This window comes from Gracilinanus agilis, chromosome 4, assembly GCF_016433145.1.
Source record: "Gracilinanus agilis isolate LMUSP501 chromosome 4, AgileGrace, whole genome shotgun sequence".
Classification (NCBI taxonomy): domain Eukaryota; kingdom Metazoa; phylum Chordata; class Mammalia; order Didelphimorphia; family Didelphidae; genus Gracilinanus; species Gracilinanus agilis.
The window spans coordinates 291,130,366-291,148,660 of NC_058133.1; the positions used below are offsets into that span (position 1 = coordinate 291,130,366).

General features: G+C 35.1%; 1 protein-coding gene across 1 annotated transcript in view; it reads left to right on the forward strand.

Moving 5' to 3' along the window:
* LOC123247083 (muscular LMNA interacting protein) overlaps positions 1 to 18,295 on the forward strand; it is a 217,887-nt gene that overhangs the window by 16,565 nt on the left and 183,027 nt on the right. Inside the window, exon 4 of the mRNA XM_044675880.1 lies at positions 11,307 to 12,878. Within this exon, the coding sequence (XP_044531815.1) occupies positions 11,307 to 12,878 (1,572 nt within the window). The remainder of the gene's footprint in view (positions 1 to 11,306; positions 12,879 to 18,295) is intronic.

The window sequence follows — 18,295 nt, forward strand, 5'->3', positions numbered from 1 at the left end:
AGGGAAAAAAGATACAAAGATATGAGGCTTTTAATTTACCTCCAAGATGCTGACTTATTTTGTCAATTAAAATAGCACATTTTTCATTATTTTCTTTTCCTATCCTTGATACTCAACTCAGCACTAAAATTATCAAATTATCTTAGGGTAAGTTGATTTGTTTTAGAGATTGACATCAAATTTCCATAGAATTTTTCTTCATCTTCATTTTCTTCACCTATTAGGAACATAGCTTCAATGATGAGCTTTTCCTATGTGTCCCACATGAGTTTTGCAAGCTGAAATAACCATAAGCATCATTATGTAGTCTTTTTTTTTGTTTGTTTTTGCTTACTAAATGAAACCAACTCCATTGATTACTTTGTGTGTCCCTAAAAGAAGAACCTGTTAATTATGCTGATGTCACTCAGGTTGTCTAATAATATGTAAATTTTTTGGTCACTTGACAATGTCCTTATACGTAGTGTACCTATAGTTAACTTAATATTTATTGGAAGCTTAAGACTATTGTAATTCTTAATACCATTTGCCCTCTTTTCTGCCATTTCTGCATTATGAGAATAAGGCTGCTTTAAGATGGAAGGATGATTTGTTTTATTTTCCTTTGATTCATGTACTCCATGTTCTTTTGAACTTCATGTTCTTATACCACACATTCATGTACTTATATTCTTTTGTTTCATATCATGTACTCATGCGCTCCAATAGATCTATGATCATATAGACCTGAGAATTTTCTCCAAAATGATGCCAATTGTAGCATGTCCATGCTAGCTTATTTTGGCTTTTGATTATATTCTACCCAAATTTCAACACAGTCTACTCAAAAATTCCCTATCACATTAGTTAATACAAACAAAAAAGAATCATAACATTTTAAGGTCCAACTTAGGTATTCTTTTAATTCATTCCACAAGAGAGCAACAATCTATTGTACAATATATCTGATAAGTAATTATCTAACTTTTGCTTGAAGATTTCCAGTTATGGGAAATTCATCCTGTCCTGAGTCTTACTTTCAGATAGATCTAATTGTCAGAATTTTTTTTTTTCTTAGATCAAACCTAAATCTGCCTTTCATTCAACATCCACCCATTGTTTCTAGTTTTTTCTTCTGGTGCCAAGGTCCTTCTCTACCCATTAGATCTTGAAATAATGGAAGAACGCTCTCATTCTGATTGTCTGTCTCTCAACATCCTCTAGTTTGTTTCCCATCTATCCCCTTCTCTCTACTCACATGGTTACTGCTCTATTTCAAACCTTCATCTACCTCTTACTTAGAATATTGAAATAGTTTTTCAGTTGATCTTATAACCAACCATAAGTCTCTCTCCTTTCAAAGCCATTTTCCACATAGCCACCAAGGTATTTTCCTAAGTTACATCTCTGACCATATCACTCATGACGTAAAGAACTCAATGAATTCTAGTGACTCCCTATTACTGCTATGATCATGCATAAACTCCTCTATCTGACTCCAAAGACCTTCCCAACTTACTTTATGGCCCAACTTGATTCCAACTTACTTTTATGGCCTTATTATTATTTACTTCTCTTCACACACTCTAAAGTCTGGCCTTCTCATTGTTCCTCACATATATTTTTCCATCTCTTGCCTCTGTTTCTTTTCAGTGGTTCTTTCACATGAATGGAATGCAATCTTTCCCCTCTACCTCTTGGAATTCTTTGTTTCCATCATGGCTCAGCCCAAGATCAAGCTTTACATCAAATTTTTCCTGATTCCTGCTACTCAGCAGCTCCTAATACCTTCCCATTAAAATATATATACACATATATATTTTGAACACAAGATATATAGTTATATGTGTACAAATTATCTCCCCTAACAGAATGTAAACTCCCCAATGGCAGAGGCTATTTCACTATTGTCTTTGTGTCTCTAGGAACCATCAAAGTTCTTGGCTTATAGTAGGGACTTAATAAATTTATGTTGATTGGTTAATTATCATTGTGATTTCTGAAACATTGTGCCCCAAAATGAAAAAAACAACAACTTTGGGTATGATATGACTAGGAGAGAATGAGTTATGACTTTTATCTCTTTATTTTTGAAACTTCTGTTTCTCAGTGCAGCCAAAGATCACATTAACTTCTTGACTGCCATATTATACTGTAGGTTTATGAAAGCTTGCAGTTACTAAAAGTCCCAGATTTTTTTCAGCTCTCTAAATTTGCTTCTCCATTTTGTACTCATGAAACTAATATTTTTGTACTTTAGTATTAAGATTAGAAAATTACAAGTGATGAATATATTTGTTGATTTAATTTTCTCTCTATTAAATTTTGTGTTAATAGAGTTAGTCTGAAAGTCTAGATATTTCTAACCATTGTCCTAAGCAGTAACCGTTATCCTAGTTTAGACCTTTAATTCACTTGGACTATTGTAACAGTACCATAATTGCTTCTAGTTTATACTTTCTGCAATTTATCCTCCATAGAGGTGCTATATTAATCTTCCTAAAGCAGGAAAGGAAGGAAACAATCATTTATTAAGCACCTAAAATATGTCAGATACTCTTCTAAGTTCTTTACAAATATCATTGCATTTAATACTCATTTAAATATATGTAATTATATGTAATTATACGTAAAATAAAAATAAATTCATATATATAAATATACACACTATATTTAATACTTATATCTCATAATGGGAGGCAAATGCTATTATCCCCATATTATAGTCAGGGAAACTGAGGCAGAGGTTAATTGACTTAGCCAGGGTCACATAGCTGGAAGGGATGAGAGGCTAGAATTGAACTTAGGTCTACCTGTGTTCTAGTCCAAGTACTCTAACCATTGTACCATCTAAATGCCTTTAGGGGTGTGACCATGTCCCTCCTTTGCTCAAAAAAAGAAAAAGTGAATTCCATCATTTCCAAGATAAGATGCAACCTCTTTTGTCTGACATCAGAAGTACCCCCCCTCCAAAAAAATATCAGGCTTCCACCTATATTTTTAGATTTGTTTCATATTACTCTACATTCTACCCAACATGGATTTCTTGTTTTCCAACCCTGACCCAGCTTTTCAGTTATCAACTCCATATTTTCACAAACTCATCTCTTTACAATCCTCAGACTGTTTCATGGTTCAATTTATAGACTTCTGCTAGGCAAAGCCTACTTAAATCTCCTACTTGGTTTGTTTTCTCTCCTTTTTCAACTGCTTTATCTGTTTTTCTTTTTATTTGTGTACATCTTTCTTTCCCCCCAGCAGAATGTAAGTTTCTTGAGGATTTAGACTTTTCATTTTTGTATTCTCAGTGTTTTGCACATTGTAAGTGTTTAATAAAGATCTGAAGATTTGAATTGGATTCTGGAAGAAAAATGAAATTAAACCAAAAATACTATGTCCATTATGTTCACAGTGGTACCCTTATTCTAGATTGATCTGTAGGCAGTATAATCCATTATTAAATCTGTCTATGATTTAAGATCACTTAACCATTAAACAGGCATTTATTAAGCACCTGTTATTTATTATTATTATTATTCCTATTGACTCCCAGAGGAGCATAGGGCCGCAACCATCTCACGTCAACGGATTCTGTTCTGGGCAACTTCCACCAACTGGGCATATCTTTGCCAGGTCTGTTTTGGCCTTCCGACTTTTCTCCTCCCTGGTGGGTTCCATATTTTTTTTTTCATAGCGTCCTGACTGATGGGATACTGAATTGTTCTTTCCCAGAGTCTGGTATTGGAGATCTTTTCAGGCCATCTGATGTTCAAGATTTGACGTAGGCCTGGAGTTTGTTGGCTTTTGCCAGCACACGTCGTGGACTCTGTTGGAGAGCAATCTTCCAGACTAGGCGATCGTTGGTTTTGTTGGTTTGGTGAGGTTGCAGTTTCTATAGCAAGTGAGATTTTTACGGGGTGAGGTTGCTAGCCTCGCGCCCAACCCTCCTCCTTTTTCAGCCGGGCTTGGGACCGTCCTTGGCGGAGTTATTAAGCACCTGTATAACCAGTTTATTTTCTTTTATTCACCATTTCCATATATGTATAGCTTCTTGACAAAGAAAAAAATATCTGAGGGTTATTTAGGCAAGACAAAATTTGAGTTAAAGTACCTACTACCTTCGGAAAATGACACTCTAATATTGTTGGAAAATTATAAGGATTATGCATCCTAGAGAAGGAATTGGGGGGTTGGAGGGAAACAAGATTATTGGGTTTGTTGAGGGACAATGCAACTAGATTAGAGAGAATGCACCTTTTTTCTTTTCTACTTTCTTCAGAATGCAAAACTCTTTGTCAGATTCTATTTATAGTTGTAGGTATACATTATACTTGACTGAGGTTCTTTCTCCTGTGATTTCATGGAACTTAAAGCATTTAAAACACATTCTCATCCCAAAAGTACTTATTAAGTGACTGATTTGCATTGCACCATGCAAAGACTGGGGCCCAAACTTTGGAAGCTCATCCTTGAAATGTCCTTGAGACATAAATGGTGGGGAGCAGATCTTATCATCTTGGTTTCATAGATGAGAAAACTGAAGCAGAGAATGATTGTCAATCACAGGGTTGGGAATAAAGAAGACCATTCCCATCTCACAGCTCAGTGCTGTCTGTTATATACTTTGTTTAATAAAATAAATCATCCTTGGTTTTTAGCCTTATGGCTTTTGGAAGTCACAGCCCTTGAAAGATGTACAGAAGGTAAGGTTTTCCATGCTGCGAGTTGATATTGATATGCCAAGTGCCAATGGCCAGCTTTGAAAGGATGGCCCAAGTCTCTCTTGAAAAAAAAATGGCATGTCTATTATATTAAAATGCTAGGAAGTAATCAGTTCAATTCAACTTGTTTCACTGCTTCCTAACACAATGCATAGGAGCTAGCCAGGGGCATTGTGATAAAAAGGAAACCAAAAATCCAAACTTGTCCTCTGTAAATAGGTGAAAAATGGTTCAAATAATAAATCATTGAGGATATAATTGCCTTGGGCAGCTGGGACTGATTAAAGATTTAGATGACTATAGCCTTCCAATCTATATCTAGCATCTCTCAGATGAGTTCTTTAGTTTCTTTCACCTCTTCTCTTACAGATTTTCTTCTCATATCCTTTACTTTGGGGAATATGAGATTTCTCTCTTTGTCACTGGAAGATGAGAGCAGAGAGACCTTGCTTAATGGTTTCCCCTCAATGGTGAAACGCAAAGTGCTGTGCAGTTGTTTGTAGAATATTAAATTACTGGATACATTAATGGGATTTTTTTGACTCATCTATGACTTCATCCACGTCGAAAGCCCCTCCACCAACAAATACATACATTTTATCTGTAATTCATATTCTTACCGAGTTTTTGGAGGTACTTAGGGATTAAATGATTTGCCTATGGCCACACTGCTTGTATGTGTCAAAGGCAAGACTCAAACTCAGCTTTTCCTGATTTCTCTCTGTCAACAAACCTCTTAAATCTACAAGAAACCAGTCAACCAACCAACCAAACAACTATTAAGCACTTAAGACTTCAGCTAAAGTTTTTAATAGAATGAAAGCAGTCCCTCAATCCTCACCCTTCAGGAGTTTGCATTAATCAGATAAGTTAACAAAAATCCTTCATGATTATTTTGTCTACATGACACCAACTTTTAGAAATCAATTGGCAGCCAAACTGAGAGAGTATATAGGGATTTCATGTCAAGTAGACTAAACGTGACTTGGTTTATTAGGCTTTGGGATTTTTATATAATTGTTTTGACCATTTACTGCATGGCAGTAAATAAGAAGCTATTGGAACATATGAAAAGAAGAATGCTATATGTCTGCATTTATTTCAGGCTAAATAAAAATGGTCAAGATCCTTAGCAGAATAATTAGTAATCACACAAGAATGCCTTGATTATGTATAGAGATTATAGATGGAAATATACCCAGGCTTGTCATCCTGATGAAAGTAACGTGGAATCAGGAATGGACTGTAGGACTGAGATAACTGGGAATACATTTTGAAGTCCTCAAGATTACTTCCTTAGAGTGGAATTTTGAGAATGAACCTTTAAAGGAAGGATAGAGGAATTTTTTTTTGAGCTAGACAATAGAAACAGTGTTGGGCATAGGGAAATGCCACATATCATTTACCCATACAAGTGAAGAACTGATTAGGAGAAGGCAAAGAATGAGGAAATCTGAGAGAGGGAAAGTGTTGGAGGAGATGGATTTCAGAGTTGATGTGCTCAATCACTGAAATCACTGAAAAAATAAAAACTGCCAGAAATATGAGTACAAGGATAAGTACTTATTGAAGGGAAGAGGAACAAGAAATGAAGGAAATTTTGTAATAAGTAATGGAGGAGATAAGCAAAGCATGGGTAAAGGATTTGTCAGGAAGAAGGAAAAGTCAGATTTAGAGCTTTTGTGAAGCAAGACTTGACAGGTGCCATTCCCTTCTTTTTATTCAAATTTTTTTAGACTCAAGAGTTTTAGACTTGTTTTTAAAACAGTTATTTCTATGACCTAGAAATGAAAAGAATTAAAGAAAACAGCTTAAACCATTTTCCAGTTTAAAAAAATAAATAGAACTATGTAAAAAAATTCATAGGTTACTAATAGAAATTAGGATAATATGCAGAATTTAAATTAGAGGCCGCTGTAGCAAGTATGTTCATGTGAATAAACATAGTATGTTCATGTACTCACATATGTAATTGAAATATAAGATGATAATATAAAGATAAAATATACACATAGGTGTATTTATAGAATCATATTACAAATTTAATAGCTTCCTGTACCATGGAAGTAAAGTGCTTTAGCACTAGGGAAATGAGGTGGGGAAGTTTTTCGCCCCCATACACAGGCCCCTCCTAAGTTTTCTTCTATGGTTTTAAAATCACTGTTATCATTAATCGCTTTAGGGGGAAATCAGTTTAAATAAACTTCAGGGGCTGATATATCTAGAGATGGAAAAAATAAAATCCTTAGAAGCCATCTTGCCCAATTCTGTAATGTTATATTTGAGGAAACGGAGGCCCAGAAAGGTTAAGAGAATTGCCCAAGATTGTAAATTTCAAAGGTAGGATTTGAACCAATGTCCTATGAATTCCAGATGCAATGATTATTAATATATCATAATTTCCTCTCTTCATTGTCATTATTTACAAAGAGTCTGAGTCATCTGTTGAATAGGAACAATTATAAGATTTTTCTCATTTTCCATCTAAAATGGTTAATTAGTAGGCAGTTAGGTGGCTCTGTGGATTGAGAAACAGGCCCAGAGATGGAAGGTCCTCGATTTAAATCTGACCTCATACAGTTCTTAGCTGTGTGACCCTGAGAAAGAAATTTAACCCCCATTGTCTAACCCTTACTGTTTGTTCTTTTGCTTTGGAACCAATACACAGTATCGAATCTAAGATGGAAAGTAATGGTTTAAAAAGATTATATTCACTGATTGCCCAGAACTGTGCTAGACATCATGAGAGGGACAAGGAAACCTGACCTTAAGCATATTGTAGTCTTATGAAGGAGAAAGGGGCTAATATACATTACAAATTAGAGAAAGGAATATGGAAGCATATATGATTATTTTTTTATAGGGAAAATGTTCTGAATCATATCAGGCCCATTAACACTAAGTAGATAGTGATTAACATTTTTAAATATTGTATTTTCCATTTAGTAGCATGTCTATAAATGAATGCAGGGAAATAGGGACTAGAGAATTGCCATTCCTGAGTGACAGACACATAGAGCTTCCCCATTAGTAATCATTGGTTAAAAAATGTTCTTATTCCATAATAATTAATTAAGTAAAAGTTCCTGAATAAAGTTTTGTTCCTTGATATGTTCTGGGAAGAACCTCTTATGATTGAATTAGAAACATCATTGATATAGATAATAATGTGTATATATATATATATATGTGATATAGCCATTTTATTATGTAAAAAGAGAGAGCAAGAGAAGTAGTAATAAAATATAAATTCCTTAGCCTAAATTTGAAGGACTTCAATGGTTTGACTTCACTCTGCATGCTAGATGGAAAATTCCTTGAAGATATGGCTTATGAAGGCAGACTAGTTCAGTGGAAAGAAAACTGGATCTAGCTTCCAAGAACCTAAATTAAAATCCCCCCCCTGCCATTTACCAACTCTTTGACATTGGACAAATTACTTAATCTTTCTCTGCTTCAGTTTTCCTATCTATCAATGAGGGAGTTGGACTAGATGACTTTTACTACGCTTTCTCACTCTGTGTAGTTACAGTCCTATGTTTTACTCCATCTTTGTCTTTATAAAATGAAAGGCTGGATAAAATAATTTCTGGAGTCCTTTCTAGCTCTTATCTAGGATTCTGTGAACCCCAGGGCTGAGCATGGGGTGTCCATGTGCAACATTATATTGCATTGAATTATTCAAATTGATTAATTGAAATTCCAAGAAACCAAAATTTATTAAGAACTTATTTGTTCTCAACATAAGTCCTATGCTCAAATCATTTTAGATTACCCTGTTTCTCTGGAATCCTTTTTCTACTCATGACTCTTTGCTCTCCCTCTGATTTTTCCCAACTTCCTTCCATTCTTCAATATCTTCACCTATCTAAAGTCAAAACATTTTCCACAGCTCAGATGTTCCCACTTTTATCTGACGCCCCTGCTAGCATTCCAAAAAACAAGGCGTCCAAGCTGCAACCCAAAATGAAGCTGCCTAATAACCCTACATGAACTTGAAGAATTTATTTTGAGTATATATAGGAAGGTCACCTGGTGTAGTGGAAAGAACACTGTATTTGGAGTTAATTGTTCTGGATACTATCACGAATCACAGTACTACCACTGCTTTTCATTGCCTACATTATTCATTTAACTTTTGGTTTTCAGTTTCTTCACCCTATAAAATGAGGAGATTGGCCATCTGAGGACCCATCCAGCATCCCCACAACACTTTTGTTGTTCCTCTTTTTAATGCTTACTGAATTCTCTTTGTTTTATACTTGTCACCTTTCCTAGACAAGGAAGGTTTCTTGAGGGCAGAGGCTATGTTTTAATTATCTTTGCATCCTCCACAGAACCTTGTACATAATAGTGGCTTTATAAATGTTTGTTTGTTGAAGTGACACAATATTACAGATAGATTTGGCATTTTCCCCATTTGGGAAATGAATATTGTATTTTTTTATCCTTACCTTGAAAATTTGGAAGCTTAAGATGAATGGTACTTTGAAGTTCTCATTTTGAAACAAGTTCAAAGCTTGAGTAAAACTAAGACTTGTCAAAAAGATGTGAATTTAGGTCAGATTGAGAAAAATAGAGATATTTCAGGTATACTTAGTGAGAATCACATCTCTTAAATTTAATTCTTCCTTAGTTTTCCTAAATTTCTTTATCAGAAGGGGTTTCACCTCCATAATTGTTTGAGCACCATTTCACATCATTTGTGTTTTCAAACTATATATGATCATAGCAAGAAAGGACTTTAGGGCTAATTGGGTCCAATCCTCTCATTTTACAAGATCCAAGGAGGTAAAATCACTTGCCCAAGGTCATATAAATTGCTTGGGAAGACTAGAGATTTGAGCCCAGATTCTTTATTCCCAATTGAACGCACCAACAATACCTTTTAACATAGAAAAAGAACTCAAAATAATTCCTCATCACTATAGTTTTACACAAAGCAAACAAATCATTACACTTTTGAGATGACGAGTGTTTCACAGTTATCTGGACAAACTGCTCCACATTATGTATTTCCCCACATGGGTACACTCAGCAGTTTTGAGTTGCTTTTACCCATTGTGTTCCCAGCCTGATGAAGGACTTCCTTATTTCCTTTCTCTGCATGATTTGTGCTTCCACTGGCAGGTGAATTGTTTCTTGTTTGTTGAATCTATCAAATGTTCTGCATTCTTTGGTCTGAAAGTGGGTGTATCACTTTTTATAGAACCCAAATAATATTACTCATTTTAAGTTAGGGAAGTTTTCTGAGAAAATGCTAAAGATTGCCATTTTCCTTCATCCTTAAATTTTTTCCTTCATATCTTCTCAGCCAATCATTTGTTTCATATTTGCCTTGTAGTTGTGTGCTCATTATGGGCTGAAGATAGCTTTGTTTTTGTAGTTTGAAACTTAATTTTGGCTGATTGACCTAATTATATTTTATTTTAAGAGTGTCATGCAGTTTCCTAATCCAGGAGAGTTGTCTGGAGTTTCTAGAATTTATAAGTTGAAATACTTTGATGATAATATTAGCGAATAATAATTTTTTTTATAATAATGAAATACATTGTGAAATAGTGTTTAGAGAGCTGGCTTTATAGGCAAGATGACTTCATTTCCTGCCTCTTACACATACTTGCTGTGTAATTAACAGTAAATCACTTAACCAACTAAGTGCCCCCGGCAATTCCCTAAGATTGTAAGTTATAGATAAGTTCAATTCAACAAACATTTATTAAATGTCTACAAAGTGCCAGGTTTTAGGCTAGGTTCTGGGGATAAAAAACTAACCCAAAACCAAAATAGTCCCTGCCCTCAAAAAAGTTTACATTATATTGGAGTGAAGACTTGCATTGGTGGATGGAATTTCCACATTCAGAGTTTCCTATGAAATCACAGTTTTGGAATTTTATTGTGTCAAGATATTATGTTATATACTTTATTTTTAGAGGAAAATCAACTTTAGGTTTTAATATAAATCATAAGGTGAGCAAATCTGAATAGGAAAAATAAACTGTGCTTTTGTGGATTTAAATCTGGTGATATATTGATGAGTTATTTTCAACATAAAGAAATGTCATAATTTGAAAAAAGGACATCTATACATACATAGAGGCATATATGTTATAATTAGATAATGTTGTATTACCATCCTAAATGATAGAGAACATAGTTTTGTGCTATATCATTTGTTTACTGTTATCAATTTCCACTTTAACAAGTTCATAGAATCATGGATTTTGAGCTGGATGGTCCCCCGGAGGTCATATAGTCTATCTTCTCAGGAAGTTGAAGCCCAAGGAGGCTAAATTATTTATCTAAAGTCACACATACAGTAAAGAATAAAAGGCAGAGATGAGGTTTAAAAATAGGTTTTATGAGTAGCAATTCAGCATATATTCTACCTGTACCATGTTGTCTTTAAGTCACAAGACCTGGATGGCAAAGAATTAAGCTACCACTTTTTTTGTCTGTGCTGTTAGAATGACTGCTAGATCATAGAATTGAATGGAAGATTTGTCAGTTCCACACATTATTTTAACCTGTCAATTTTTATTTTATTTTATTTTTATTTTATTTTAACCTGTCCTATTTTAACCTGTCTCTTTCTCTCTCCTCCAGTTAACTTCTTCTCCCTCTACTACCTCTGATCAGCTCTCCTGTAAATCACCTGCTCTCTTTGTTTCACCAACTAATCTGAAAGCACAATCTGACATGGTTAGCCTGCACCAAGCTTCTCTCCTGGAAGAAATCCATACTCGGAGGGTGGATCCACGTGGGTCATCCATGCAAGAGACGTCTACATATTTTCAAAGGACCACTCATTCTTCCCCTTGTTTTGCACCAGAGGAAGTAACTTTAGAGCAAAAGAGCACTCAGATCTTAGATTCTAAACAGCTAAAAAATATGTCTAGCCCAACCTTAGCTCATCAAAAGGATGGATTGTGGTCAGAAGCTTTAAGCAAGAATCCAACTTCCCCCTCAACTTTTATCAGCTCAAGTGGAAGCCAGAGCTTCACTGCTGAGCTACCAGGCTCATCTACTCCCAAGTCAGATTCATCATCATATATACCCGTTCGTATCATCACACATTCATTATCCCCAAGTCCTAAACCATTGAATTCCACTTTCTATGGCTCCTCTTCGACTCTTTGTAGTCAAGCTTCATCTAGTGGAAATCTGGCAAAGTCAGGTGTTAAGTCCCCAGTACCAACCCGACTTTCCCTTCTGACTGCTATTTTAAAGTCAAACCCTCCTCATGGAAGACCCTTTTCTCCTGTATCTTGTCCCACCTTCTCTTCCAACTCCCTAACTTCATCCACACTCACACTGGATCAAAAGGTGAAGAGAACCCCACCTACTCCTAAGAAATCTTACTCTAGTTTCTCCCTCAGGGAAGAATCTCCTGATCTAGGGGAACACCAGTCTACTGAAGTCGCTCATCACTCTCCTTTTTTCACCCAGATTAGTCCTGCCTCAGAGGAAGCTTCCCTTTCCTATAAAAAGCCCTCCAGTGGCAGTCCACTTACTCCTAAATTAGAGAAAGCTCCTTCATCCCCTGTTTCTCCCAAGAGAAATAGGATCCCACCACAATTACAAAGCAAAATACTAAACTCATCAACCCTACCCCCTATTCCACCATGTTCTTCTGCTGTCTCCCTTAATAAAGGCAACCAGGATGTCGACTCCAAAGGTTTAGCTCCTGAAAAACCCAAGAGGGTTCATACATACTCATCCACTTCGTCCTCTTCTGTCTTTGTTTCTGACACTGCCAGCCAAGGAAACGCTCTGTCTTTCCCAAAGGAGTATCCCTCTCCAACAAGTCCTTTATATCGGACATGCCAGTCACAAGTAGCTTCATCAGAGTTATTAGCTAAGGAAAAGAATTTTGTATCTGCTATTTCTCCAAGCATTTCTATTCCCAGTTCTCTCTCTCATTCTAGTTTAGGGTCTTCCATTCATCCTCTTGATAATATTCATTCCCACACAATTCAGCCAATTTCATCTCTGCACCCAAATTATCAATTCAGTACCTTACCCATAAGACCTGCCGTGTCCCCTGAAGCCACAGTAACACATACTAGATCCCCTGTCTCAAGCCCAGCACCTCCCACATCCCTAATAAGAGCCAAGGAGTCAACTTCAACACAATCTTTGTCCTTGCCTTCAGACCTTGAAAATAAGAAAACCAAGGTATATATATATGCTTTTTTTTTGCATGCTGCATGCTTACTTCCTAATCTGGAATATCCATTCTTTCAAAAGACTATAGATTTCTTTAATATTAATGCTGCTCTTAAGGGAATATAAAGAAAGATTATGGGAAATATTGGAATGTGAGTTAATTTTATGTTATAATTTAGAATATAATTAGAAATTCTATAGAATAGAATTAGAAATTAGAATTTCTAAATATATCAGTGCATTGTATTTGTTATGAAAAAGTATTTGGCAATAGGCACAAATGATTTGCAAGCAAATCTATAAAATAAAATGAAAAAAATTTTTATTGGCTCTCCTTATTTCACCCAGGCTGGAAGGACGATGGCTATTCCTATTTATGGTCCTGGTCCATGGTTAACAGTGAAGCTTTGACCTTCTTCATTTCCAATCTGGGCCACTTCTCCCCTTTTTAGGCAGTCTAGTGACTTCTCTCCTTCAAGTTTATCAAACTGACATCCAAATTTGTTTTAGCCCCAGTACAGCTCAAAATTCCAAGCTCAGCCTCCCTCATTTCAGGGATTAAAGGCACGCACCACTGTGCCTGTGACCATGGATTCTTTATGAATTTTGAATAGAAGACTTTTAAAATTGTACTTTCTGAGATGATCCATTGGCAACTATTTTTAGCTTTCCTTATAATCCTGGAGGGGTCTTTTCAGAGTGAATTGGGAATCTACTGGTTACCTTTATGATGGTAAAACAATTAGGTAATAGGAAATTTTGGGATACTATTTATGAAGCAAAAATATTTGTCAGCTTTGTGGGGTTTATAAATTTTATGAAATTAATAGAGGAATCTGACATGGATGGTAGTATTGAACAATTAAAAGTACCATAAAAAACTACTGATAAAAAAGAATAAGCTATTTCCCTCTGACACAATTCTAAACTGGAGAGTTTGTTGATCAAGGATCTTAGAATGTTTATGTTAGCTTTGCCCATTTTTAAGGCTTCAACTTATATCCCGTCTAGGAAATAGCACGTCTTCAAGTTAGGAAGGTCTTGGATCAACTTCTTACCAGTTCTGTGATCCTTGGCAAGTCTCTTAAACTATCTGGGCTTTAGTTCCTCATCCGTAAAGTGAGAATATTAAGCTAGATGTCTCCCCAAATTCTTTCTAACATTAAATCTATGCTCCTTCTCCCTTCCCACATTTTCTTTTTTCTTTAAACCCTTACCTTTCATCTTGGAGTCAATACTGTGTATTGGCTCCAAGACAGAAGAGTGGTAAGGGTAGGCAATGGGGATCAAGTGACTTGCCCAGGGACACATGGCTGGGAAGTGTCTGAGGCCAGATTTGAACCTATGAACTCCTGTCTTTAGACCTGGCTCTCAATCCACTGAGCTACTGTCCCCCACATTTTCTATATTACTAGATAATTTGAGAAGGATCATCTAATTTATGTCATATTGTCAGAAAAATGTATATATTGTGTATCTCTATATATGGAATCTCATAGAATTCTAATTAAAAAAAATGAGATGATAAAATCTTTAAATTTGTCTAGGGTAACATTTCCTTATTTGCTTAAGGATTAGGTTTATGAGAGACAATGTAGTATAGGGGAAATGCAGTGCCTTTGGGATCAGAAGACCTAGATTTAAATCCTGTTTCTGATGCATATTCCCTGTGTGACCTTGGGCAAGTCCACTTTATCTTCTTGGTCCTCAAGTTTTCTCCTGTAAAAAATGAAAGTTTTGCAAAATTGTAGCTGAAATTCCTTCTTGCTCTAGAGCTATAATCCTTTGTTTGGGATTAGGGAATATGGGATTATTGTTTTCTTATTTTAGACTTTTGTTTGTTACATGGGGAGGTTCTTTGAGGTACTAGGAAGAATGGAAATGATTTTTAAAAAGGAACTTCATTCACTGAAGAATATTTATTAACTCATTTTAACTGATTATGTTAGGGTTTTTTGGAGTGAGTCTTCAAGAGGTCTGCTTTAAAAATTACTCTATAGCATCAATGCTGAAACTTTGAAAAATACATCTTCTGTGGAACATCTCTCATGTTATTGGTGAAATTATGTCCTTCTTTTGACTCCATTATCTTAAAGTCCTTTTTCAAGAATCATCTTCCCTTCCTCTTTTACCCCTAAATGTACAGACAAATATCTACATAAAGAGAGATCAGCCTGGATAAAGTTAATAATATACAATACAGTCTTTGTGAGAGGCAGCATGACAGAGAAATTTAGGGCTAGCCTCGGAGTGAGGAAAACCTGGATTCAAGTCCAGCTTCTAATATATATTAGCTGTGTGATTGGGCAAATCATTTAATCTTTCAGTACTCCTAGGCAACTCTCAGATTTTGATTTATGGACTAATATCTAATTTTTCTCTGGTGAATAAAATTTACTACAATGATGAAATCCCATGTCTGGAAAAAATTACATTGTTACAGAATGCAGATAAAGAGGAAACAATAAGAAATGGGCTTTTTAAACTCCTTAAGTGAGATAGAGAAAATTACTTTCTCAGAAACATTGCTAGTGGATGAGAAAGTGTTTCTGAGTCTATCCTAGCTATAACTTTATGAATTTATGAACCTATTCAAAAGACATGCTAGTGGAATGAATAGGATTGTCCCTGTAAGAAAAGCTGAATTCAAGTCCTATCTCTGATCAATTAATCTCCCATACCTTGGTCAATTCTGCAATGCTATCAGTTAAAATAAGTTGCTAAATATCCTTTAGTGAATTAATTTCCTTTTTAAAATCATTGTCACTCTTCTTCGTACCTCAAAGAATCTTCCTTTGTAACAATTACATATATATATTTATATTCAAGTAAAATATAGCAAAAAAAAGGGGGGGCATGTGTGAATATGTATGCTTCATTCTTTACCACTAGTCTACCACCTCATTGCTTACAATGTCAGGCATACTTTATTTTCATTCCTCTTAGGTCCTGGATGGTCATTGCATGGTTTGGTGTTCTTAAGTCTTTCAATGTTTTCCTTTTTATTACATATTCCACATATGTAATATATATCTTGTTATATTTAATATTTCATATACACTATGGTCATCTGCAGATTATTCTTGTTGTTTATGTTGTTCTGTGTCAGTTCATAAAAAGTCTTCTCAAATTTCTCTGACTTCTTGAGACATTCGGTATAAAAACAGTTATAATTCAGATTTGTCATTTCTAATGGAGTAAAATATTCCATTACATATTTCTTTCATTTCATTTATTTATTTTATACACATTTATTACTTCTCTCTTCCACTTCCCATTGAGCAATCAACAAAAGAAAACCCTCATAACAGATATGCTTAGTCAAAGAAAACAAATTACTATATTATTCTTCATTCTACATTTTAAGTCCGTCAGTTCTTTGGCAAGAGGCAGGCAACATTGTTCATCTTTAGTCCTTGGACATTTTGTTTTATCATGACATCTATCGGAGTTGTAAAGTCTTTCAGAAGTCTTTTAAAAATATCATTTTCATTATATAAATTGTTCTAGTTCTGCTCACTTCATTCTGCATCAGTTCATAAAAGTCTTTCCAGTTTCCTTTGAAATTTTCCATTTCACTGTTTCTTATGGCACAATGCTATCCCATTTCATATACTATAATTTGTTTATCCATTCCTCAATATGAGGATACCTATTTCCCAAATTTTGTCTACTGTGAAAAGAGTTGTTACAAATAGTTTCATACTTTTAGATCCTTTTCCTCTTTCATTTATTCCTTTGGGGATATCAGTATGGTATTGGTAATGCTGGATCAAAGGGTATGGATAGTTCAGTGTTTTTTGGACAGAGTTCCAAATATCTTTCTAGAATAACTGGACCAATTCATGGCTCCACTAATAGTATATTAGTGGCCCTGTTTTCCCACAGTTCCTCCAACATTTATCAATTTATCTTTTTGTCATTTTTGCTATTATGATTTATGAGAAAGAACATTAGATTCATTTTAATTTGCATTTCTTATAATTAGTGATTTGGATATTTTGTTTTTGATAGTGTGGTTGTCTTTAAAAATGTTTTGTTCATATCTTTTGACCATTTATCTGTTGGAGGAAGTATCTTGGTCTCAGGAAGTTCCTCATTTCCCTATATAGCTTGAATATGAAACCATTATCAGAGAAACGTGCTGCCATGATTCCCCCCCACCCCCAACAGCTACCTGTTTCCCTTCTAATTTGAACTATGCTCATTTTGTTTAGCGAAACCTTTAAAGTTTTACATAGTCAAAATTGTCTATTTTGTATTCTCTGATCCTCTCTATCCTTTCTTTTGTCATGGACTTTCCCCTAATCCACATATCTGAAAGATAATGTCTTCCTTCTTCCAAAGCAGAAGCTTTGGAGTTTACCTTAGTATATGGTATGAATTCTTCATCGATATCTGCTTTCTGTCAGATAGCTTTTCTGTTTCATTTATTTATCAAATGAATTCAGTCTTTCCAAATTGATAGACACCTACTAAATGGAGAAATTTTCTATGCTGGAAGTTCATCATATTGATTAAATACAAACACATACCATGAATAAAAGAGCCATTTCATAGAAGCATATATGGATGAATTAGAAGGCCCCTTCAAATGAACTGACTCTGTATCTGTATAAGTGGACACCAAATGCAGTCACCAGATATACTAAATGGAGGGGAGGGAAGAGAAGAAAGACACACTACAATCGCCAAATATTTTCCCAGATGGTGAACATATACAGTAGTAAAAATAGCTGTAATTTGTATAATTCTGTAAAGTTTGTAAAATGGTATATGCTATATCATCTGATCCTCACAACACTTGTGAGCTAGGTGCTATTATTAATCTAGTTTTGCAGCTAGGGAAACCGAGTGGGAAGAGGCAGAGTTACTTGGGTCACAATAACTGTAAGAGTCTGAAGCAGAATTTGAACTCAGATTGTACTGAATCCCAGTGCTCTGTCCACTATACCACCTAGCAGTTTAAGGAAAAGAAAAGCATTTGCTCACCTCTAGAAATGCAAGACTAAGTGTTCATCTAGATCATTTTCTTTCTCATTATTAATCTGAATATACCTCAAAACAACAGAGATTTAGGTCCTGCCTACAAATCCTAGAAACAATAGTTACTTCTTTTCTACTTTAAAAATATCAGCAAAATACCATCTTGCTACATTGGAAGAGGTAGTTCTATCACTGGAGAAATAGATATGTGTTTCTTTCTTCTCTGAGTCTCTACCAGATTTCCCTAGTTACTGTTAGTGTTATTGCTGTATTATAAAGCAGAATGGGAGGACTTCTGTGGGGCCAGTGAATGGATTGTATAGCTATTGTTCAAGGACAAGAATAACTAAGTTTGGATGGACTTATCTCTATATTAGCTACAGGATGATTAGTGTTTTTCATCAAAGCAACTCTTAATGACCATGATATTATTTGCAAAG